Source organism: Polypterus senegalus, chromosome 2 (genome assembly GCF_016835505.1).
Source record: "Polypterus senegalus isolate Bchr_013 chromosome 2, ASM1683550v1, whole genome shotgun sequence".
In the NCBI taxonomy this organism is placed as follows: domain Eukaryota; kingdom Metazoa; phylum Chordata; class Cladistia; order Polypteriformes; family Polypteridae; genus Polypterus; species Polypterus senegalus.
The window spans coordinates 162,320,363-162,347,101 of record NC_053155.1 but is presented as its reverse complement, the minus strand read 5'-3'; the positions used below and the strand labels follow the sequence as shown (position 1 = coordinate 162,347,101).

At 38.6% G+C, this 26,739-nt stretch overlaps 1 protein-coding gene across 5 annotated transcripts in view; it reads right to left on the bottom strand.

The window, feature by feature from the left end:
* LOC120523519 (T-lymphoma invasion and metastasis-inducing protein 1-like) overlaps positions 1 to 26,739 on the bottom strand; it is a 495,064-nt gene that overhangs the window by 116,184 nt on the left and 352,141 nt on the right. The window contains exon 1 of one of the 5 annotated variants that reach the window (XM_039744913.1): positions 9,933 to 10,560. The exons of the other annotated variants lie outside the window; for them this stretch is intronic. Within the exon in view, the coding sequence (XP_039600847.1) occupies positions 9,933 to 10,049 (117 nt within the window). The 5' untranslated portion in view covers positions 10,050 to 10,560. Of the gene's footprint in view, positions 1 to 9,932; positions 10,561 to 26,739 lie in introns of those variants that run through there. 5 annotated transcript variants of the gene reach the window in all.

Sequence of the window (26,739 nt, the reverse complement as noted above, 5' to 3'; positions counted from 1 at the left end):
CTGATTACCATAGAACACTTTAATTTTTCTAGCACCTCCTAATTGATGGCATGTTTTTGGAAGCCTTATTTTTGCAATCACTACATGGCAGTGTTAAAGCTGAACAAATTGTGGCAGTACCACCTGAGATGGACTGCACTGTAACTGAAACTACCAGATTACATGCCACTATGATCTTCTGTAAATAAAATGATATTTCACTTGATTCTAGCTCGGTGGTATCCCAAACGTTGGCACAGTCCCATTCCTTGTTTTCAATTAGATTATTTTATGCAAATCTTATGCAAATGTTTTGGGGTGCATCAAACAGCAGCAATGCAGCTGTACCAGTAAACCACTATGTTAATATGACTTTTGACAATGGCACAATGATTATTTTTTGCAGCATTAGGAAAATGCTTTTAAATTTTATTCATTAAAACTCAAAGCATTTAATGCAAAAGGCAAGTCTCTCATGGTTTTAGTATATTATTTATATTTATAATATATTTCACTCTGAAAATGATTTTGATTTTATTAATTAACGTCGAACACATTGTTCAAGAGTAAAACTTGGAATTGGTTTTCATACAGAGGAGTCTTACCAGTTATACTGTGTATCCATAATCTATAACTATTTTTCCCCCAGTCTGTTTTATTGCAGTTTATTATCAAGATCAACTGCACAATGTGAAATTTAAGTACATATGTAGACTGTCCCGTTTTTGAAGTACAGTGATTCATTGCCTATCACTGAAGTTACATTCCAGGCCCATCAGCGATAGGTGAAAATCTGCGATATAGAAAGACCATATAAACAAACTTTTTTTTTTTTTTTTATAGTTTAAGCCTTAAAATACCCCTCCCACACGTTTTAAACACATGTAAACTTATTAAAACACACTTTGTAAACACACATGATATATGGATGTCAGGGTAAGGATATGAGTAACATAATAATAATGTAGTGTACTGTTGATTCATTTAAGCCATAATGGCGAGCGATATTGGCGTAACGCTTTCCTTCCCTTCTTAGAAGATGCAGGACCCTTGGGAGCCATCGTAGGGCTTAAAACAAAATTAAAAGTTCACAAAAAGTTTGCTCACAACAATCGGACCACAAGCAAGGTATGTGATACGCAGAGAACTGAGATGTGTCGGGGACCCACGCTCGCTGTTCTTGTGAGATTACACCACATTAGCAGCAGCCAATCAGAGCACAAAAGAATGAAAATCCCACTCTGATTGGTTGAGTCTCCTCGTTCAGCCAATAAAGAGCCTTGTAAGAAATCATCTGGGTACTGTAACGCAAAACTATTTGTCTACTGTAGTGACTGTTGAAAACCGTATGCTTTGTTATGAATTGGCTGCAAAGTACACTACAAGTAGGATGTACTTATTGAAATTTTTCCATGATACAGCGGGGGATCACTGTACACAGTATTTGAACATTTAGACCAATTTAGTTTTGAATTGTGAACTTAGTTAGCAAATTGCTGTCCCAGGTACCCAGTGGCCCAAGATTAAATCTGGCCCCTTGTCATTGTTTCTGTGTAGTATGCACATGTTCCCATATGTCCGAGTAGTTTTTCCTTTGAATGCTTCAGTTACCCTTCCATAATCCAAAGTCATGCATTTTAGCTTGACTGTTGATTCTAAACTGGCCCTGTGTGGGAGTTTCTGTGGTGCAGCTCCAGACCCTCACAAATCTGAACTTGTTTGAAAATATTATATTGTTACTTCCAAATTACAGTAAGATAACTTTACACACAATTATAGTTAACAAAGTAAAACAAAAATTAAAAATCCAAAATCATTCCATAATACAATGCAAAATGGCACGCAATAAATATACCTACGTTTATAAACATTCAATCCCCACCTAATATATACAATAAGCAAATGGGAAGGTATAAATAGGGTATGTTAAGGAAAGACTGGGTAACAATTGAGTGTATACTATACAAATGCCCAAAATTCTAGACAAATAAAAACCATGTAACCAAACATGAGGCAGTATTCTGGATCAATATAGATAGGAGAGAACTATAGTCCTTGCTAGTGTCCAAGATTCTAGAGACACAGAAAGATGATACGAATAAATCTGTTCTTGTAATGATATCCTACCATTAATTCCAAGATTGTTACAAATCCACTAAAATGGATTTCAAATGAACATTTATTAGTTGGCTATTTGCAATATTTAAAAAAAGATAGTCCTAAAAATGCAAATTAATCTGCTCAATTCTGGTAATACATTACTAAATGCAGTTTTACTGATATAGACAAGTGGGTACAAAAAGGTGGGTTTGCACTACACGGCAAACAGAAATTGTTCACTTTAACATGCAATGAATCTACTTAGCTAAACTACATAAATGTATGCAGTTTTGCAAAGAAAAATGTGCAATAATAGAATGTAGAGATGCAGTGATGGAATATTCTAAAACACGCTGAACCCAGGTCCCTTAAAATGTAAAAATGATCAGTCTGTCACACAGTAGACCCTTCAGATGATATGAAAAACACCACCACTTTTAAAGTTATATTTAAACTTTAAGTGATTTACCTGAACATTATTATTTGAACTGATTATTTTCAACTATACTGAAGTATTACTGTGAATGTGAATGTTGTCAAGAAATATTGCAAGTTGCTGCATCTTTGGTGGTTTGGTTAGGGGCAATACATCAACATTGTTGAAGGCAATAGAAACTTGAGAATTTAGTGAAGAATTACAGTATTTTTTGTCTAAAATTTAAATGAAACAGGAGAGAATTACATTATTGGTAACTACTGAGCAGTTATTACAAAAAACTGTTATTCCCAAGCACATAAAGTAGTTTCACTACAATGAAGCAAAATACCAACTACTATACATTCCAAAATACATTTTTTTCTTCTTATTCATTAGCTTACTTGAAAACACCATCCTTTTCTTCTTCTTGTGCAAAGAGATTGCTGAAATTATTGGTTTTCTTTTTATTTGCTTCCCTTATCCATAAAATAAAACAAGATTTTATATTAGTGTTAGTACTTCAATGAGAACGTTCCTTATAAGTATTATTTTAATTCCGGTGTAATTTGATCAATAATAGAGAGATGAATTAATGCACCCTTCATTATACTATATGTTAGGTTAATTAGTAATCTTAAAAGTCTGTACAGTATGTGTGAAATTCGATATATACAGTACAATGTTATATGCCTGATGTTTTTGTGATGGGCTCTAGCCTTTATGACATTGAATTTGAAAATGTATAGATTGGCAATAGAAATCAAGTACGCTGTTGAATTTTTTTTCCAGCTTTAATGGCAAGCAGTGATGTCAGAAGAGATGAAGATTAAAAGATTTAATGCTTAGATAGTGAAGAAGTAAGGAGATCAGTATTACTTAACTGGTTTTAATCCACAAAAGGGCAACACAACACACTGCTAACAAACATCTTTTAAACTACAATTTAGCTGGCTTATTGTACTTGCTTACAGAACAAAGTTTCAAAATCTGTTCTTTTCACTTGTAGTGAATTAACGTAGCAGCTCTTTTCAATCCGCTTTCCAAGGGCTCCATTGCAATAATGCCACCATTGTGGTTAAATATACTGTATTGTGTGTGTGTATATATATATATATATATATATATATATATATATATATATATATATATATATATATATATATATATATATATATATATATAGTCAGGGATGCCAGGGGCCATGACCCGGCCGGGATGACATGAAGGACCGGATGTGGGTCTGCACCCACCCAGGATCACGTGGGGGTTGCCTTCCGGGTTGCTTTGGGGGCCACGGATCGAGGGCATGGAAGCCCTACCCTGTAGGGGCCCATGGTCACCGCCAGGAGGCGCCCCAATGCCTTGGGGACCTGTTACCTCAGCACTTCCACCACACCAGGAAGTGCTGGGGGGAAGATTTATGACGGCGCCTGGAGAGCAGCCGGGAGGACAGCCGGCACTTCCGCCACGCTGGGGCGTGGCCAGAGGAGGAATGCCGGGAACACCTGGTGCTCATCCGGGTACCATAGAAAAGGGGCCGTCTCCATTCATTCGAGGCTAGAGTCGGATGGAAGGAGGACAACGGAAGCGGAGTTGTCGAGGCGGCCCGAAGACAAGGCATTGTGGCCAGGACTGAGTGATTGGTTTGGGGTTTGTGCACTTTGAACTCGGTATGAGTGACCATTATTTGGGTCTGGGTGACCAAAATACTTGTAAATATTGTGTTGAATAAACGTGGTGGTGTTTTAACAAGATGTCTGCCTGTCTGTGTCTGGGCCAAGTTCATATATATATATATATATATATATATATATATATACACATATATATATACACATATATACACACACACACACACACACACACACACACACACACACACATATATATATATATATATACACACATACATACATATACACACACACATATATACATATATATATAATATATACACACACATATATATACATATATAAACACACACACACACCTGATATATTATAGTCCACTCTTCCAGAACCCATCTGGAACTGCACCTTCACCTTGCCTGGTACTTTTGGCAACACTGCTTTCTACTCTTCGGGTTCACCTTCCATACTATTGGAGCCAAACTGTGGTCTTTAAAGATACTGTTTGCCTGTCTAAGACACCATGTGTAATGCATGTCTTGAAAAGAAGTGAGTTGTACAACAGTAATATTCTAAGGCAACTTTGACCCCTTCTGAAGTGTTTTGTAGTGCAGAGGTAAGCAAGTGTCATACCTGAATGTTGTGCAACCAATGAGTGCAGACTCCAGTAATGACCTCAGAAGTTGGTGGGCACGAACGGAGACACCTGGGCTTTCCACAAGTGTATCAAAAAGAATAGTTGTTAGGACACCTTTTTCATTACAGCCAAGATTGATTATGCTGATAGTAATTCTTAGAAAGTAAAAGCTGCTAACCCTCTCCACATTATTCCATTAGATGTACAATGGACTGTGATCTGCCTTCTTTTCCTATAGTACTGTATATGACCAGCTTTTGGTTTTGTAATTAAATATTAATATAAATGTTAATGGTGAAAATTTTATTCTGCCATCATTATGTTAAAAGTATAATTTTTGCAGAACTGGCCTATAATGAGGGTGTCGGCAAACAATGATAGAGTTGGAGACACATAAGCAGCTGTAAGTGTTCATCTTTTTACTTACCACATAACCCTATGGGGTACTTGTACTGAGAATTGTGGAGAATTTGTGCTGCCAATCCTCACATACTGGAATCTGCCAGTTAGACTGTCAAATCCAGGTGAAGAGGGTGTCATTAAGTTCTCAGTCTAGGTTAGCGATTAGCTTTGATGGTACAACACTGTTAATTGCTGATTGTAGTGTATAAATAGTACTCTGGTATAGCGGTCTATCATTGCACCAACCTTTGTAACTCAAAGTTAAAGGTATATGGCATCCTCTGAGGACCAGCTGTGACAGTTGGAGGGGTCCAGACTATCTGGAATCTTCCTTTTAACATGCCCTGATAATTCAACAACATTAACATGTTTGAAAACGCCACAGACATGCTTTTAGAATAAAAGGAGAAATAATGTTGAGAAGTTTATAATTTCGTTGTCACCAGCTTATTTTGCATAATGGTATATTACAAATTACACATGGTATGCATAAACTAATTTTCTTTTAATTAAAAGGGTTAACACTTGAATCCCTGAAGCTTACGAAAAAAACTCGTAATCGTAGTCCACCTTAAATTCCTCCGCACCTCTCCATCAGCATCTTTTGTTTTGTAAATATGTCGATCAGCATAAGCGGCAAGCAACCTGCTGTCCCATCCATCCCAAGCACCAATCTCACCCAACGATAGAAATTCAACTCGGGCAGAGAGATCTCCCAGCTCAAGCAAAGGCTCCTTAACTGTGTGTGAGGTGCCTGGAATTGTATAGCATAAATAATGCAGTGTGATGTAGCGGATCCATGGCTTCAAACAAAAAAAAAAAAGGCCAAATTTAAATCCAGAAAGCTGTATCACTCGATTGCATGATCGCGGGAAGTTAATGAGGTAGTGGAGGTGAGTCGCACCTGCATGTTCGTTCTCAATTGCTTCTTTGGCTTCCTGAGGCATGTGTGGTGCTGTGCCCACGGAGACAAGTGTGTGCATATATACTGGCCAGCACAAAAGGAGAGGGGAGGAATCAAAGAAATGAAAAAAAGATCGAAAGGAAAGAAAGAGGTTAAAAGATGTGAAAGGCAGTCTTGGCGATGATCTGGCCATCTGGAAGGAGGAGACAGTACGAGCTGGGGCCCCGTGAAGGAGCGTTGACTGTAGCACTCTATGGGCTAGTTCACCCCACTGAATTTTTGGTTGGAGTGTGGCGAGCAAGGCAGGTGCCCTCCCTAGGCTTCCAAGGTGCGACCAAGTAAGCACGAAGGAAGAAGGGAGGAGAGCCGACCTTGGATGGTCTGGCTGTGATGTCCAGAGGCAGCCAAGACGGGGTTGGAAGAATGGGGTTTGTGGCTGCAGAGTCTCCACCGGCTATGCGAGCAATGGGTGAGCCGGGGAGAAAGAGAATGAGGTGGGCCAAGATTGGGAGGAGTTAGTCTGCATTTGAACCTCTGATTTTTAACAGATTGTGTAAGCCATGATCAGAAAATCACTAAATAGTTCCAACACTATTGTAAACCAAAAATGTTTATCATTTGCAACTCTTTCAAAACTTGTAGTTTTTAGTAAAATGCAAAGTTTAGTATTTTCTGCTCATCTGTTGCTTCAGCAAATTTAATATGCAGTGTTTCTGCAAATGCCTTCAAGTCAGGCAGTGGAGCAGTAATGAGATGTCAAGTTTATTTTAGGTAATATAGATTTTAATGGACTAGCACTCAGAATGTCTTTTGGTGCATCTTGGTGGTAATAACTACTAACATGTGCCTTTGATTTACCTTTGCACTATGTTCTCCCCCCCAAACAGTGTTCTGTGAAAAGCTCACAACAAATCTACATTGTTAAATAAAGCAGTTACTCTTATTTTCATTGGGTATCCATTCTATTATAGATCTGTTTGATCGCTTTCCAGAACAGTGCAAAAGATATTGGATTAGCAATCTAAGAACAATTCAAAAGTGATTTAATATAACTACTATTAACTCTACACATGGGTGGTAAAAGCATGATTCACACATGTGGAGGTTAGGAGCACGCACTGATACAGTGCATTGCCATACCCACCACACGACAAACCAACTCAGGATCCAGATTAGGACCCGAGTGCAGCCATGCAATGGGTGATACCTCAGTACCACACTAGTTCAGAATTAGAGGAACAGTGTGAGGTTTCTTTTATGGTGGCTAGAGTGTTAATTCTGCCACCAACCCCCAAGTTTTTCCCTGCAGGTTGGAGGGCCTACATGCAGGGATGGATGCAGATTAACGTCATACCCAGGACGGAGCAATTGCAAGTTAAGGGCCTTGCTCAAGGGCCCAACAGAGCAGAGACCCTTTTCGCATTTTATGGGTTTCGAACCGGCAACCTTTCAATTGCCAGTGCAGATCCCTAGCCTCAGAGCCACCACTCCGCCTTTATACATGTGGAATTCTTTTATATTCACACCTGGAGAAAAAACACAGTGCAACCAAGAAGTATATTCAGCTATAATAAGCAAAATAAAAAGTAGGTAACCTTGTAAACAGTAAACACATGATTTTTAACGGATTTAATAATTGATTTTATCCCCACTTTTCACAATGATTTTATGGATTTATATATGCACTGTCTTTAGAACACTGCACAATGGATACTTTTTTGGTTTTACTTTTGTTTTTGAGTAGTTTTTAATAAAAGCACTTGGGCACTTTTTCCACCATCCTCTGGCATCATCAGAAAATTGTCCTCATTTGTCAGCTCATCTCGGTCATAACTATCGACAGTTTTGGTTCAGTAGACTCCCATGTAGGAAGAGGGAGTCTATAGGGGCCTGGCATCATCACATACAGTATATTGTTATTTGGAATACATGAATTTCATGTGTGTTCTGTGTCTACAAAGATCTGGGTAAGTGTAGGATAAAAGGAAATGCGAGGAACGAAATGCTGTACACATACCTAAAGCAGAAACTTTTCCATGGGATTTGGGGATTCTAGTGTTAAATAATTGTATTTTAATTTATTAACACTACACACTCTATAGTTTCATCTTATATGTACATTTCTGACTGTAATTGCCTTTTTCCCCCAAAAAGAAAATTAGCCAAAAGAAAATAGCTAAAAATATCAAAGATTTATAAGAAACAAATTTAACAATTTATTTTACCCCATTGTAAAGTTTAAACAGTAAATTTATATAACTGTTACTAACTATTAAGCAGTGACTGTATGGCAATAATGGATAAAGTCAAACCCAAAGGTAATCTTGAGGCAATTTTTTTTAATCAAAGAATGAAATGTATGCATGTGTCTGATAGGAGATTATAAAATAAGTCTATGTTTTTAAAGCCATGATGAAGAAAAAACAACCTCAAGGGTGAAATACCATTTGATTATTGACTTAAATGTTAATGTTCACCTTTGACATATGAACTCACGGACACCTTCAAAGCTACTCCAAATGCCCAAAAACTATCAGTTTTTTACTAAAACTATAAGAACTTAAGTTAATCCCCACCTAATGCCCATAGATACACAATATAGGAGGTTTATGGAATGAGTAACTTATAAATAAACTCTTCCCTTTTCTTGTGGCTTCAAAATCCTTTAACAGATTGTCAGCCAAATTTTATTTAAATTATTTCATCTTTGAAAATTTGTAAAAACATTCTGTTCAGAAACTTAAATATATTAAAGCACAACTTCTAAAGTTGGCCTGTTTGTCAAAGTGACAACAGCAGAAGATACTGATTAATCTTGTCTGCAAATAGTTAGAGGATGGCTTAAGCATAAAATCAGATTGGTTTGGAAAGGCTTTTTCTCCTTTTAAAAATCAAACGCATTCAAAAAACACTTTTTTTTGGAAGCTTAGAATGAACTGATAATTACTTATTAGGTCATTTCAAAACACAAGTTCAAATTATTGTAAACAATATATAAATAGAGTTTGAGGTGTAAAGACAGGCTATATTATACTATGTCCACGTGACCAGTAGTCTGCATTTACTAGGTGACCGTTTTGATCCAATGAGGCTCGATTTTCTTTTGCATGCAATATATGCCCATATATTCAATAGTTATATTTCATAAAACTTTGTTGATTAATAAGTATTAAAGGTAACATTTAGTCTAAAAACAAAAAACATTTTAAAGGAAAGTCATCTACAATTTCCCCTTGAGAGCTTCATGTTTTTATATTCATATAAAGCAGGAAAACATTACTGCAGTGCTAAGATTTACTTGTAAATTCAAAATTTTGGCACACACAAAAGCCAACAAACAAATATTATTTGTAAGTAATACAGAATCTTAAATATTGAAGAGACAAACTGTTAAATGACATTTGCAAACACTTTAGACAGTCTTCATGAACTGCATATGACTAAAGGCAATTATGAGCACTGGCACAAACATTTCTTCTTTCAAGTATTGGGGAAATCTGGACAATTCAAAAAAAGCATACAGCTTAACAACTGTAGTGAATTTCTATCATACAGTCGAGTCCATTTAATAAAGGATCACCTTATTAAAATCACAAATTTTAAGATAATTTAAGATAAAAAAAATAGTATTATGTAACAGTTCTACTGATGTATTCTTCAAAAAAAAGCAGGCTTAAAATCTAATTGTATTCTTTTTCTTGGACAGAAACCATGTTTCTGCTCAGTGTATTTCACAGTTTTCATTTTTAAGTTTTTATTGAACACTTGAAACTTGTTTATTATGTAGTTTATCAGAAACTATTTAAAGCACAGACACAAATTTCTTAAACTACAAAATAGTAATTAAAGATATTGACTCACCTCATGAAGCATCTTGTATAAAGATTCCGGAGAATGAAACTCATTTTGAGAATTAAGTCTTTGTTTGTTTTTTCTAAGAATAGACATTGTTGGGGGGGAAAAAAAAAAAAACAGCATCCAGACAAACTCAAACACATACAGTCTTCATTGCTCTACTCTCAGAAAAGCCTGCTCTGCTTTCACATTTTAAAGTTTTGTAGATTGTAATATGCAAGCCACTGGTTACTTGAATCAAGCCATAAAAGCACCATACTCAAAAAGGCTGCAAGCACAATAGCAGCTTTGCTTCCTCTTCTTGCACACTGGCAAATATTTTTTATCTAACAGAATGCATTCGCAGCATAGTGACATGAAAGAAGCAGGAAGGGGGTGGTATAGATGGATGAAAATGGAATATCACTTGCAGCTCTCCTAGACTGTCACTTGATTGGTTAAACATAGGCTACAGCACAATGTTAAAGTGTAGGAGGCAGGCTTTGCAACATGAGCTTCTATGAGCCATGATCAGAATCACTAAATAGTTCTATAACACTACCGTAAACCAAAAAATGTTTATCATTTACAACTCTTTCAAAACCTGTAGTTATTTTTAGTAAAATGCAAAGTTTAGTATTTTCTACACATCTATTGCTTCAGCAAATTTAATATGCAGTGTTTCTGTAAACGCCTTCAAGTCAGACAGTGGAGCAGTAATGAGATGTCAAGTTTATTTTTAGGTAATGTAGATTTTAATGGACTAGCACTCAGAATGTGCTTTGGTATATCTTGGTGATAATAACTATTAATATGTGCCTTTGATTTACCTTTGCACTAGGTTTTCCCACCTAACAGAGCTCTGTGAAAAGCTCACAACAAATCTACAGTGTTAAATAAAGCAGTTACTCTTATTTTCATTGGGTATCCATTCTATTATAGATCTGTTTGATCTCTTCCCAGAACAGTGCAAAAGATAGTGGATTAGCAATCTAAGCACAATTCAAAAGTGATTTAATATGACTACTATTAACTCTACACATGGGTGGTAAAAGCATGATTCACACATGTGGAATTCATTTTATATTCACATCTGGAGAACACAGTGCAACCAAGAAGTATATTTAGCTATAATAAAATAAAAAGTAGGTAACCTTGCAAACAGTAAACACATTACATGCTTTTGGACAAAAGGGTATCAGAAGTTAGTAGCTATTTAAAGGCAGAAACTGAAAAAGGTTGAATTACATATTCTGTATTGTAATTTCAAAAACATAAAATGCTTTGTGTATCTTGCATAGAAAAACAATTATTGAAGTTAGAATTACATCATGATGTAAAAAGATTCATCAACGGTGTAAAACTAATTCCAAAAAGCATGGCTTTAGAAATAAGATAAAAAGAGAGAGAAAGGTTTTCTCTGTTACATTGCTTTGAGAAGCACCAAAGTATGGTTAATGAAAGTGGAAAGAGCATATTTAAATATGAACCTGACAATATTTCTTAAAGTATTCCACACATATACCAGTTTGAATTCAGTCAATGATTTTAGTAAAAAATACAACATATGCACTACTTTTCCCTACACTTTACATATGTGTCATATTCCAGATTAATCTACTATACATTTACACATTGCAAGATAAAGGATAGGTTTTTGTGGGCCTTAAACTACCCATTTTTCCTACACAAGACAACATCACAGGTCCGAAAAGCAACAAAAGAAAGAATACCAGTCCATTGGGGGACAAGGACATACTCAGGCTTTCTCAGACCAGGCTATATTAAAGCCATCAATAACTTGTATGCTTTTTGGATTTAGGGAAGAATGCATATATCCCACAAAGTTGTGCATGATTAAAAACTGATAAAGTTCACCTTATAAACAAACAGTATATGGTGACCAATCTGAGAGTTGGATCTAATCATGTCCAACACAGCTTCCCGATGAATTAAAAAAAAACTAATTACAATGAAAAATACAACTTTGCTGTGAGTTATGGAAAACTATACAGCTAATTCTGAAAGCAAAAGAGAAAATAATGTTGCATCTCACCCACTGTACTCCGGAAATGGATGAACATTCACACAGTAAGCAGGAAAAGTATAGTAGATAGTGAATTTGTTATCTTACCTCGTATGTTATATCAGCCAACTGATGATTCATGCCCTCTTTTCTGAAAGCAAACTGAATTTATCGAAACGCTTTCAGTATTCAGTTACAAAATCGGAAAATTGATGAAGTTAATACAAATGTGAATTTTATATATAATAAACATACAGCGCTCTCCACTATTATTGGCACCTCTTAAAAATTTGTAAGAAGGGTTAGAAAAAAAGAAGAAAAAAAAAAACAATGCTGAAGAACCATTATCTTGCACTGAAAAAATGATAAAAAAAAATCTGACTTAATTGAAATAAGTTAATTCAAAGAAAAACAAAGTCCTCAACAAGAAATAAATATTTTTAACAAAAAAGGCTGCATTTAAAACTTTGTACAACCCCCCTTTGCTAATATAACTGCACAGAGTCTTTTCTTATAACCTTTTGTAAGGTTGGAGAATACAGCATGGCATCCGAGACCATTCTTCTTTACATAATCTCTCGAGATCATTCAGGGTCCTAGGCCCTCTCCTGTGTACTCTGCTCTTCAGCTTAACCCAACAGGTTTTCAATAGGGTGCAGGTCAGGGGACTGAGATGGACATGGCAGAACTTTGATTTTTGTGGCCAAGTTAGCCATTGCAGGATTGATTTGAACATGTGTTGCAGATCATTATCATGCTGGGAGTTCCAATGACGACCCAGTTTTACTTTCCTGGCAGAGGCTGCCAGGTTTTGATTTAAAATCTTATATTTCATGGAATCCATGATGCCATGTACACTAACAATGTTTCCAGGGCCTTTGGAGAAAAAAACAGCTCCACAATATCACAGGGCCTCCACCATATTTCACAGTCAGGACAAGGTTCTTTTTATTATAGCCATCCTTTTCACACCAAACCCACTGCGTGTTTATTGCCAAAAACTTAAATCTTTGTTTAATCAAACCATATGTGATAGTAGCGCTATATAGCGCCCGACCCAGCACAGACTGACACAGAGGCTTGTGTAAAATCCAAGCAAAGACTATTTTCTTCACCTGTGGGGCATATCTTCCCCGTGAACCCCAAGGGCAATATACAGTCCCAGTAAGCACAAATCCAAAGCACAACTACACTCCCGTTTTAGCACCACCACTCCTCCTTGACAAACTTGTCCTCTTCCTCCCAATTCTGGCCCTGAGTGGTGGTGGCCGGGCCCTTTTTATAGTCCACCCAGAAGTGCTCCAGGTGCTTGATCACCTGCTTCTGATTGCACTTCCGGGTGGGGCTGCAGAGTTGTCCAGGCCGGCTCAGGGACCCATGCAGCACCCACTGGCGGCCATCCCAGCTCCCAACAGGGCTGTGGAGAACTCCATTTCCCATGGAGCTCTGCGGGAAACTGAGGCACCATCGTCAGCCAGGGAGGGTGCCACCAAGAGTCCTGGGGGATGTATTGAGCAGTACATGATTGCTCCCCCAGAACATGTGTAGAAGGGGGGACCCGGCCGCCCACCACACATACTACAACTTTGAAACCGTGTTCTAACATTTTACAAACTCCAGGCACTTACATTTGTGGATAACGGACAGAAAAGGCTTCTTTCGGACATACTTTCCAAATAAGCTGTTGCCATGGAGAGGAAGTCTGATGGTGGTTAGTTATTTTGTTAGTTGTGGTAATTACAACTCGAAGACACACGATATCCGATATGGTGTTCCACAAGGTTCTATCCTGGGTCCGCTGCTCTTCTCAAGCTACATGCTTCCATTAGATTATCTCAGGGCACAATGTGAGCTACCACAGCTATGCGGATGACACACAGCTGTACTTATTAATAGCACCTGATGACCCCGATTCTCTTGATTCACTAACATAATGTCTGACTGGTATCTCAGAATGGATGAATAGTAACTTTCTCAAGTTAAATAAAGAGAAAACTGAAATCTTAGTGATTAGCAATAATGGATACAATGAGGCTATTAGAAATAAACTGGATACATTAGGATTAAAAGTCAAGACGGAGGTAAAAAGTTTAGGGGTAATTGTTGACTGTAATCTGAATTTTAAATCGCATATAAATCAGATCACTAGGACAGCATTTTTTCCACTTAAGAAACATAGCTAAAGTTAGACCTCTTATATCACTGAAAGATGCTGATAAATAAGTTCACGCATTTGTTTTCAGTCGACTAGATTACTGTAATGCACTCCTCTCAGGACTACCCAAAAAAGACATAAATCGTTTGCAACTAGTGCAGAATGCAGCTGCTAGAATCCTAACTAGGAAAAGAAAATCTGAACACATTACTCCAGTTTTGATGTCACTACACTGGTTACCTGTGTCATTCAGGATTGACTTTAAAATTCTGCTTACGGTTTATAAAGCCTTAAATAATCTTGCCCCATCTTATATATCGGAATGTCTGACACCTTATATTCCAAATCGTGACCTCAGATCCTCAAATGAGTGTCTCCTTAGAATTCCAAGAACAAAACTTAAAAGAAGTGGTGAGGCGGCCTTCTGCTGCTATGGACCTAAAATCTGGAATAGCCTGCCAATAGGAATTCGTCAGGCTGATACAGTGGAGCACTTTAAAACACTGCTGAAAACACATTACTTTAACATGGCCTTTTTAGAACTTCAATCTAACTTAATTTAACTTAATCCTGATACTCTATGTTCAATTTCCTCATAATAACTACTCATGGTGGCTCTAAAATCCGTACTGACCCCTACTCTCTTTTTCTGTTTCTTTTTCCGGTTTCTTTGTGGTGGTGGCCTGCGCCACCTCCACCTACTCAAAGCTTCACGAGGCTCCAACAATGATGGATGGATTAAAAGGCAGAAATCTACATGACCATCATCATCAAGCTCTTCCGTGAGAACCCTAAATCCAAAGAGGACTGTTTCATTTATGTTAGGTAGAATGCCCAGAGGGGACTGGGCAGTCTCATGGTCTGGAATACCTACAGATTTTATTTTTTTCTCCAGCTGTCTGGAGTTTTTTTTCTGTCCCCCCTGGCCATTGGACCTTACTCTTATTCGATGTTAATTAATGTTGATTTATTTTGTTTTCTTATTGTGTCTTTTATTTTTCTATTCTTTATTATGTAAAGCACTTTGAGCTACTGTTTGTATGAAAATGTGCTATATAAATAAATGTTGTTGTTGTTGGTTCTGAAGGCTAGATAACCCCAAGATTTTACTATTGCTTGCAATTCCCCAACAGTGATCCCTGGACATATTAATGCCTCTCTTACCATCCTTCTCACTGTACGTGGGTATAAAATAAAATTGCATCCTCTTACAGGCAAGTTTGTTACAGTTCCAATTGATGACCATTTTGTTATTTCCCTAACTGTAAAATTACCATTTTCAGGCGAGTAGCTACTTCTTTTTATAACCATTCCCTGAGTTAAGGCCAACACACTTTCCCTCATTTGGACTGAGTGTTCTGTTTTCTTTGGAAATTTGGTTGTCTCTTCACATTTGTATCCCAGTTAATCAGGGAGTCATTGAGTTTAGCTGAAAAGTTTCCATACACTCCAATCAACTTAATGTTTAATTTAAATTGGAAACATGCTTCAGTTACATTGTTTTACATTAATTTCCAAGGGTGCCAACAAATGTGGCGCGTGTGCTTTTGTTAAAAATGTTTATTTCTTGAGGAGGGCCTTTTCTTTCTTTGAATGCATTTGTTTCAATTAAAAGTAGGAGGTTTCTCTTTTTTTGTCAGTGCAAGATGACGGTTCATCAGTAAGCAGTGATTTTTTTTTTCTAACCTTTCCTAGTACGAATTGTGTATACTGAGGTGGTTATCCTTGTTTGAGGTGGCCAAAAAAAAAAAAAAAACCTCAAGGCCACTGTGTTATAATTATGGAAGACTATTCTTGCCAAAATAAAATGCAACATGTAAACTATTTTAAAATGCAATACATATGCAAGTGGGACATTTTGGTATGGTTCTACCATAATTAAAAACATTTTATGGATTGCTTTTCACTACTGCACGCAATTTTCGTGCCAGTTTAAAATGCAATACAAAATCTTATTCAATTTTAATTCATGTCCATAGAATGTATGATATAACTAAAAGCAAAGTAGATGTATTGCCTTATCAACTCTCTGTTCACCTTCTTTCCAAAGTAATGGATGGTACACAGGGACTGGCATCCCAACTGGGATTGAATAAGGACCCTTACCCACCTAGGAGGCCAGTGCAATGGAAGGACCAGGGGAGATGAGCACGGATAAATATATTTCCCCACCTTCAGGGGGAGCTGATGGGATTTCCAATTTCCAATTTATGGGACTTCTGATTGACCCAAAAGTACTTCCATCAGGTTATGCCCTAGCACCGGAAATGCTCCTGGGTCTAAGAGACAACTCAACCTCAACCAAGAGGATTGAAGTCAGGTGGAAGAGGACAAAGCTCATCTAGTAGAGTGGAAGGAGAGGGGAAAAAAAATTGTGTTGGTTTATGTCGCTTTTGAAGCCTTTGCAGAAGATAGTTTGTGCAAATACAAATTTTATTTATACTTGGGTTTGCATCTTGGTTATGAGTGCTGTAGTTTCACCAAGTGCAACACACTTGTGATTGAAACATCCCTTTCCTTAACTGTTGATGCCTCTTGCCCCACATTTTGATGCTGATTAGTCAATTTGATTACTTTTAGTTTTGGTACAATCAAAGCATGGCCTCAAATCATGGAGCTACTGCTAAGCGAAATTCAATAGGTCTTCTTTGCCTTTAGTTATGACACAAAATTTATGAACACAAATTAAAAATACCATTGTATTGCATTTAAACTGACATGTGAACTGCGATCGATGGATTGGTGGACATGTTTTTAATTATGACATGATAAGACTGTACCAAAGTAGCCCACTTGCCTAGGTGTTGCATTTCAGCGTAGTCTACAGTTTGGAATGCCTTTAATTTTAGCATCTATAATCTTCCATAATTACTGCAACATTATACAAAAATGTATTTTGTTTAACAGCCTTGAGAAACCCTGGCTTGTATGTATTCAATTTTATGGAATCCAGTATTAGCGGTGCTAAATTGATGTGGGTGTGTGTTTCCTCACTCCAGGGTTTGTACTTCCTTACACCTGACAAGTGCTGGGATAGGCTCCAGCTTCCCCATGACCCTACTTAGGATTAAGGAGGTTTATAAGTTCGATAGATGGATGCAATCAACTTTTCTTTAAAAAATTGGTATATATTAAAAGATCATGTCAGACTTAACTGTTTCTTATCTATCTTCCAAGGATTTTCTAATTGTTAAAGTACAGGCTCAAAGGGTGCAGAGCCCATTCTGATAGTACTGGAAACAAGGCAGCAACTAGACTTATGCCAGCTGAAGTAAGGACACACTCACTGATCAAGGGCAGAATCTGGCACAAGTCAGGTACAAACTCTTTAATTGGTTCCTGCCCAGTGTGACTAGTTTAGAGTCAATGGTCAACCTAAACTTAATTACTTTTGGAAAGGGGAGGAAATTGGAGCACCTACATAAAATTACTATTTAGTAATTTAGTAAATTTAGTAAAATTACTATTACTATTAGTTAGGTGAATCTAATAAAGTGACCCCATAGTGTAAAGTATATAATTAATCCACCGTTTTAATAGGCAGTGAAATATTTTGGAGCTTGTCAATGTGGTATAGACATTTGCTAAATAAAAATCATAACCCCAAGAATGATCTCTGTAGTAGTTTTACATGGCACCAGACCTTTAACAACGCTTCCACAGAAAAAGAGCTAGTAGTATTGTATTAGAATGGCCTTTAGTCCAATCATTTGGAAAATATAATTGCATCCATTGTATTCTATATTTTTCACACATTAAGCAGGATTGTGACTTTATATGCAAGGGAAAAAGGCTGCCACTTAACATAGTGATTAAAGTCAAATAATTTATGCACATTTTCAGAGTAATGCAATCCAGTAGGATAATGGAGCTGGACAGCTGCTTACTAAACCATGTCATCAAATAGCAAGAAAAATACCATGTGAAATTGTGCTATAACATACTTGTATCAGATACTGTCATTTGTCCCTTTTGTACTGCTACATTAATACTGTATTGTACATTTGTTTTTCAATTTAACCACACCACCTTTACTTAAGTTTCCCCTAAAAACATTTATAGAGTATACTGTAAGTGTTAAAGAACATTAAACAAGTTTTTGTACATTATATTAGAATAAATAAAACTTGGCAATCAGGCGATTTTTGGAGCATATCAGAGCAGTGGTTTGCACTACTTAACAACGGAGTCCTGGTGTATACATGCATTATGCTCCTGTGAAAATTATTTTCCTGTTACTCCCATTGTCCTCCCAAATCCCACAAATATTCATGTTGGAATAGATCTGGATTCTTTAAATTAGCCCTGAATAAGTGAGTACTGTTAAGTAAGTGTGCGTGTATGCCTTGCAATGGACTCATGCCCTTCTATAACTGGTTCTGGCATTGCATGCTATGCTATTAGGATGGGCTTTAGCTACATTGATCCTGAATTGAATAATAAGCATTGAAGAATGCAAAGGTCATGTGAAAGCGGATATCCATATAAATCTTACAATTCCTGTGTTAATTATTATAAACAAAGGGCGAAGTTTAAAGTATTTTGAAGGTGTTGCACTTTTATCTGATATTTATCAACTGTAAGATTTAAAGGCTTAGAGTCTATACTTTTAAAAAATCCTTGGGAAGTAAAGAGATGAAAGAAGCAGCAGACAAGTCCTGGAGTACTTGAGAAGAGCTATACACGTGGTTACTGGGTGGGGATTTTGAGTGTAAGTGACAGGGTGAAACACAGCCCAAAAAATGTAATTTATCATATTTGGGGGAGTAAAAAAAAAAAAAACACAACATCTCCAAAAAAGGAAAATGCCATTACAAATATTTTGATTTATTGATGGGTCTGTGTTGACATCCTCTCTTCTGGTAACAAGCTTAGGGTGGTGACTAAAAGAATGAGGTCAGGGTGCAACCAGGTAAAATTAAGTTTTCACAAAGAGCTGCTTGACTCACTTGTAACGAACAGAGTTAATTGCTGTGAGGGATGGCCAGGAACAATGCCTGGCCGGGATGCCCCTGCAGCATATGTACCAGGGCAGCAAGCATGGGAAACACATCATCTCCCCTTGGACACTAGGTGGCAGCCTCCCTGGGTTGCAGCAGTGCCTCGGACTCCCACAGTGTTTCATGAGGGTTGGAGTTTTGTGCAACCCTGTTGAGTTCCGCAGGAGCCGCCAGAAGGGGTGCTGCAGCAGGATCTGCTAGACCCTTCTGGGTACTAATTTTGCGATACCCGGAAGTGCAGCCAGATGTCGGCAATCAAGCACCTAGAGAACTTCTGGGTGCCCAATAAAAGGACCCAGCAAGCACCACTCAGCGGCCAGAGGAAGACAAGGTTACCTGGGAGGAGTGGTGGTGCAGAGAAACAGCGCTTTTGGTATTGCTGTATTGTGCTTGGGACTGTGTTGTGGCTGGGGGTCACGAGGAAGATGTGCCCTTCAGCGCAAGAAAAATAAAAAAGTTTGTTTATTTTATACATGTGCCTCCGTGTCCAATCTGTATCGGGTCAGGCGCATATATAGGGCCTTAATTACAGTGCCTAGAAATTCAGGAGCACAACATTCGAACGACAATCCTCCTCTGGATGAAAAAGCACAAGTTTAATTATTCATAGACTTTCCGAGACTGGGGTCATAAAGCTTATGGAGCAGCAGACAAAGGCAGAACCGTAACAGACAACCTCTTCATGTCGCTTCATAGAACTTCCACCTGCAGCTAAAAATCACTTCAGTATGCAAGTAATTTTCCACGCTACTGTTTAGATCTAGAAGTGCCATGCTAATGATATATGTGCCCAAAAACATAAGTCTATCTTCATTCTCAGTTCAATGCACCATAATGTGGAGATTCAAATAACTCACGTTCAAATGACATTAAGAATGTATATGCCTGCACAACAGAGGCAGAGACGGATTTGATATCATTCAAGTAGTTACCAGAATGTAAAATAAATACTTTCACAAAAGGTATAATGTAACAAGTGTGCTTTTGTTCAAGAATAAAACTGAATAACAAAAAATTCAAGTGACAAGATACCAAGAAAACATGATTCACCAGCGTTTGTCTGCTTATATCACTTCAGCCACATCGTTCACAGGTAGCAAAAGTTTACCCCGGGTATTACAGACTCAAGTCAAAGATATGTTATTACAGTATAGTAGGAATAATAATAGCACCTCACTACTCAAAACAAAAGGAGCCCAGGCTCAAACCCACTACCTTTTGTTTACGTGGCAGCAGCTCCGACCTCTACACCAGCCAAACAGACATGTCAACTTTCTGTCAATTGATTTTTGAGCTTCAGTTTTTACTCATTGACAGTAACATGTAAATTGAATACAGGGGATCCTCGGGTTACAATGTCTCGACATATGAGAGTTTACAACGCTCGCTTCCATAAAAACTTAAAAAAACTGAGACACGAGTGTGTTGGCTTACATCGTTAGCGTCGTACTTACAGACTAGGTGGGCGAACTAGTTTGGTTGTGCGCAGCGGAAGAATACACAGTAACATAGCATATGAGTGAGGGAGTTGGCGAACTAGTTTGGTTGCACACAGCACAAGTGTTCTTGGAGGGAGAAGCCCCGCAAGCTGTTTATGTTGCTTTGTTTGGCGACTTTTTGGCCTTTATCATGGCTCCTAAATGAAACCCAGAGTCTTCAGATGGTAGTGCTTCAAAGAAGAGGAAAGCCATGGAATTGAAATGAAATATTGTAAAGAGATCAGAAGGAATAAAAAGGAATTTTACTACTCATTTTTTGCTATTTTTTCTGTTACTACAGTACAGTGTACAGTACAGTATATTTATGTCCTTTTTCTGTGGCTTTGTTTATATGTTCTAGATTATGATTTTCCAAATGCGTTAGGATAGGTAAATGACTTAGGCTAGGGTGCGTTTCGACTTACATCAAAATTGGGGTTACATCACTGTTGTAGGAATGGAACGGTGTTGTAACCCGAGGACCCTCTGTAATATATTTTGCTTTGGTTATATTCTTGAATAAAAGTGCACTTGCCTTGTTATACCTTTTTTTAAAGGTGTTTGTAATGTGTGAAGACTGAAGTCCAAATATCAAACTGTGAAATTTTTAAACTTTGGGACTCCCCACAATGGGACAACACACCGAAGGAGTGTCCCGAATCGCGATTGTCATGTCTGTGGAAGACAGATTATTCATTGCTGGGGCAAACGCAAGCTCTGACCACTGCAACGGCTCAACGTGAAAGCAAATCCGAGCTGACTATGGTCGCACTATAAGCACCTGTCACCGATAGGTGATGCAAGGAACATTATAAATGCAGGGAACAGTATTACCTGGTCACAACCCTGCCTGATTGCTGTGTCCGAGTATAGGAGAGTAGTAGATTCCAGGAGTGGTGTCCTTGCACCGATAGATCCCCAAGTAGTACAACCACCCCCGGAGAAAGTTGAGACTCTGGCGGCCGCCACTACCCTGGCGCAGCCACGAGATCTGTTGCCGAAGATGACAACCGAGAGTTTCCTATTCTCCTTTGTATGTATGGCAACATTGATGTGCTGGAACAGGGGAGCCTGGGCAGCGATTTTGGCCCAGTTTTTAACCTGAGAAGCCCTCCAAGCTGTACAGAATCTCTCTCCCGAATAGGCTCGATGATTGTGACTGCCTGAAGCAACAGATACTCCTCTGCATAAATCGTCCTGTACGAGGACAGATCCAGGGCTTAGTGGCCAGATTCTAGGATCTGTGGAGACCCTTTCGAGCACACTGTGGAGAAGATCACTATTGGTGGAGTCCTGTCAGGGACAGACGAGAGCTTTTGTGATGAAATATGATCTGACCCACAGACTATAGGGTGCACAAGCCACCTGGAAACAATGGGGCTACTCAGGCTTGACCCCAATTTTGATCCAGGCAACACAAACCTTCAGGGTCGCCAGCACCACGGGTAGAAGATGCCATAGTGTGAACATCACACTACAGACTAAACGCAGCTGCTTTTGCTGTGATCAACTGGGACATCTGGCTCAGGAGTGTCCCTCCCACCTGCACAACCAATGGCTATCAGTCTCGCAAGTTTCCCCCAAGACAATTTTAAGGTCTTTGTTACATTGGCCAGATGGGAATTCTCGGCAATGTTGGACTCTGGTAGCAATCTCTGCGTAGTCACAATGATGTATGCCACAAGATACCCAGAAGTCGCAGCGCTGCGACAGACGGACAGCTCTCTGATATGTTCTCACATATTGGAATCCCTCACGAGAGTCTCACTGATCAGGGCACACTTTTTATGCCTCATGTCTCGCATCTTAAAGCGGCTATGTGAAAGTTTCAGAATTAAGCATTTACACTCCACGATTTATCATCTGCACACGAATGGCCGGACTGAACGATTCAATAAAACCCTAAAACAGGGGATTCAGTGGGTAGCCCATGACAATCCAGCCTCCAGGAATACTGTTGTGTCTTTCCTCCCGTTTGCTGTCTGGGAGGCACTGCAAGCATCCCTTGGGAGGAGTCGTGTAAAACTATTTGGCCAGCAGCCATGCAGGGTGTTGGACATTTTTCGGGTAGAATGGACAGGGACTCACGATACAACCCCTGGGGGTGGTTTGTCAACGGGTTTTTTCGTTGCAAGAGTAGATTGCCAGATTGTCCTCTATTGCAGTGGAACATCAGCAGTGCAATTATGACAAGTAAATTCCGCGTGTATAAGAAGGGGAATTGTGTGCCGATATTGATCCTGTCCAATCAACAGTGAATTATAAGGTTTGAGTTCCCGGGTGACAGAAACCTGTAGAAATTTTGCACATTAATCTTTTAAAGGAGGGGCACCACCGTCACGAAGACCTGGTCATGGCTGCTGCTGTCCCAGAGAATGAGGTCGCTATTGGGGATGATTTAACTGAGACCCAGAAAGCAGAATTGCTATCATTGATGAAGGGGAACTCAAATGTCTTTTCTGCAACACTTGGCTGGTTGACGATCACAGAACCCAAGACTGTCACTCCACCTGATGTTACTATAAAGTTGCTACCTGTAGCCTACCAGAGGCAACAAGGAAAATGATATACAAGGAAGTCCAACAAATGCTCCAATTAGCCATTATTTGGCCAAGCAAAAGCAAATGTCCAAGTCCAACTGTACTCGTCTCGAAGTCCGACAGTTCGGTTCAGTTCTGTATTGACTTTAGGAGTTTGAATAAGATTTCCAAGTTTAATGTTTACCCAATGCTGCGTGTAGCCGAGCTGTTGTAAAAGATCAGGCAGGTTTCATATATCTCCACCCTTGACCTCATGAAGGGTTATTGGCAGGTCCCCTTGGAGGAGTCTAGTTTTGAGAAGACCATATTCGCCACTCTGGATGGGTTGTTTGAATTTACGGCACTCCCTTTTAGGCTCCATGGTGCACCGTTGACCTTTCAGTCGATGATGGACCAGATCCTCTGTCCCCATTCCACATACACAGGTGCCTATCTTGACGAAGATAATCTCATCTCAACTGCCTAATTGCTGGGTCTGTGTAAGGGAGAGTGGTATATCTCGCTACAATAAATAACCATGCTGTTCCTGTTTCAAGCTAAATAAAGCAGGTTTTGCTAAAGTACTGAGACTTAGCCTTGTGTTTTGGGGTGCAAGACAGGGACTCACAAATCACAACACTTAACGTCAACATTTTGACATTACTATAACATGAAAAAAAGTTTTAGTTATGTGTTCAACATTTCTTGCCTCACATTTCCTGTCATCCTACATTTACCCAGATCATTGTAGACAAGGAACATGCACATGAAATATATGTATTCCAAATAATGATGTATTATTTGCCCAATACAATTCAAGACACCTCACACCCAGAAAGACTTGAGCTAGGAGAACTTTGGGACTGACTGCTGCGTCAGTGGGGAATGGAATAGCAGGCTGCTTGCTGCTTGTACTGATTGACACATTTGCAAAACAAAGACGCTGATAAAGATGTGTGATGGAATTTACGGTGGCCCGGCATTACAATATTTTCCAAAGGCTTCAATGACTGTGGTGTTAAAGAACTTGATGAGGTTTGATACAGTATTTGGCTGGGAACTTACAGTGGAAAGCTAAATTAGTGACCAATTAAGCTTTTAAAGGAGCATCTCAAATCACCTTCTTTCTACAGACATATACAGAATTACAATATTTTTCATAGTTTGGAACTTTGTCAAGATCACTATATTTTACATAGTATCATCAATCAAGAAGGGTAATCCACTTAAAAATATACAGTAAGTCTTTTAAATTATTTGAAAGGTTTTTACAAGACAGTCAATATCCTTCTGTCAAAAAAAGAAAGAAAGAAAGAAAATGTGCTGAAACAGACTAAAAACCATTTAGCTCACAAATGGCTGCCCCTCTCCAGATTCCTCCCCAAAAAAATGGTGCGAGTATCTGCCTTGCAATGACTCTGTTTCAGCAATGTGCACAATGAGGAAACAAGCAAATAAATGGAGCCGTTACACATTTTCCTTTGGACATTGAGGAATTTAACTCAATGAAAGCTGTGAGTAATTCACTGCTCTGATTTGTGTTGGAGATTTAACAGAGCTAAGAGTTTGCTAGCGAGTCCCTTTTGATTTTGAAACTGTTACTCAAAATTATTTCAACAAAATGCAAGACATTCGTTACAAGTGCTTATTTCTGCAGGGGGTCATTTTACTAAACTATATTTAATTTTGTTCCAGTTGTGGATAGTACTAAACAACAATATTGTGAATCTGACCATACACTGATGGTATTTGTATCTTGCAATGTTCACACATACAAAAATATGGGGTGGGAGGCTGGTATCACCTAGACTTCCTTTTTAAGCCCCAAACCCAGACATGACATCAAATGCAGCAAAAAAATACAAAAAAAAATATATAAATAAAAAAATTGTACCTTTAACAAATAAACCCAAATAATATTCACAGGCAAAGCTTAAAAAAATGGAAGACTAAAAAAAAATAGGCCTGCTAACCTCTCTGGATCAAACTATACATTTCTGCCATCAGCTTTAGCATTTTTCCCTGACCTAACTTCTCATTGAAAAGAATTAGACAACCCAAGAACCAGCTGGGTCATCTGCTCTACAAGTTGTTTCTGTCCTACACATATTTGTGTCCCTTCCTTTCATCATTCCTCAGTACACACAAAGCGCTTACCAGCCGGCAGCAGCCTTTGTATTTCACACTGGCATATACACTATTTTTCTTAAGGCCAATATGGCTCTCCCTTTTTCCTGGAGGCTGTCTGTGAGACCCAGCTTGGCCATATGCCAATCCAGATATACTCTTGCCCATGGTAAATTGTTGCCTGTCTGGCAACTTCTAACAATATAAACAGAAATACAAATGTATATTGTGTAAGTTTTACTGTTTCACACATTTACAAATGTAATGCAGTAAGTGCCGAGCCTATATTCACTAAAGTACAATATTCAAGAATGAACGAAGTTGAATAGAAATTGACTATTTTCTAAAATTGAGTGATCTATGAGACAAAGCTTTGGAGCCAGGTAGTGGAAGCTCTTATTTCATAGGAGACTGTGTTCCTTTAATGTGAAGAGTGACATCCTTTACATGTTTTATAACCGTGACAGGCAGTGCAATTAACACTGTAAAAGTACTGTGCGGGTAACATCACTTCAAAAGAAGCCTATTAAATCAACAAGCTGATTGAAAGGAGATGCTCAATTATAGAATGCTGTGATGGTGCAGGTTGGCTCTACCCTCCCAGTTGATCCAGGGAGCCTCTTAAACCTGCTATCATCAATAACGTACCCAAAGGATGAGCCAGCGAATGAGGTCACAACACACAAAGCAAGGAGTAGGTGCACAAAAGTTAAAGTTGCTCTTAATAAAACCAATCAAAATCAAGAATTGTCTGAAATTATGCAGCATTTAAAAATGTTCAATAAATAATCCATAAAAAGAAATGGTGGAGGGTAAACACAGTTCAAATAAATAAATTCATTAAAAATGGCAAGGTTAAAAGCAAGACAGTCCACAAAACTCTGAGCCCCAAACACTGCCCTTTTAAACCTAGTGCTTCCTCCCTTTCATCCCGTTTTGACTTCGCAGGAGAAAGAGATGGTGACCAATAGGTGCAGTCAACCTTCATATACCGGTTCTGTTCCCTGCCACCCTTCCATCAACATGTGCAGGGCAACCTGAGTAGCCTCTCCCGCTGCTCACACTCGGCACTTGCAGGAGGCATTTAGGCCGATCCTGCTCCCTGGCATTCATTCTATGGGAGCAACCTTTATTGAGCCTCAGAGTCTTTGCCCTGGAGATCTGCTCCTGACCACCTGCCTCCATTCTATCCCACATTGGGTTCTCCATCGCTCTTCACATTTTCTCTTTCCATTCCCTTTAACCTCTGTCCTTTATACACTTGCTCAATTGTTTGCTGGCCAGTGTATGTTCCTCCTTTTCTGTTCTCCCTTTGTTCCTTTTCTCCTCAGCTCTTTCCACCCCACTGCCCTTTTTCACGCCAGCTCTCCATTAAATGCCTTCGTGGGAGTCATGTGTCAATCGCAAACTGCAGGAGCCCATGAAGTAACCGAGATAGGCTGCACCCTTACACAATTTATGAGCATGCAAACCCACGGAGACTGAGCTGGCCAGTTATTTAAAAAAAGACTGCCTTTTTCTGAGCCGAG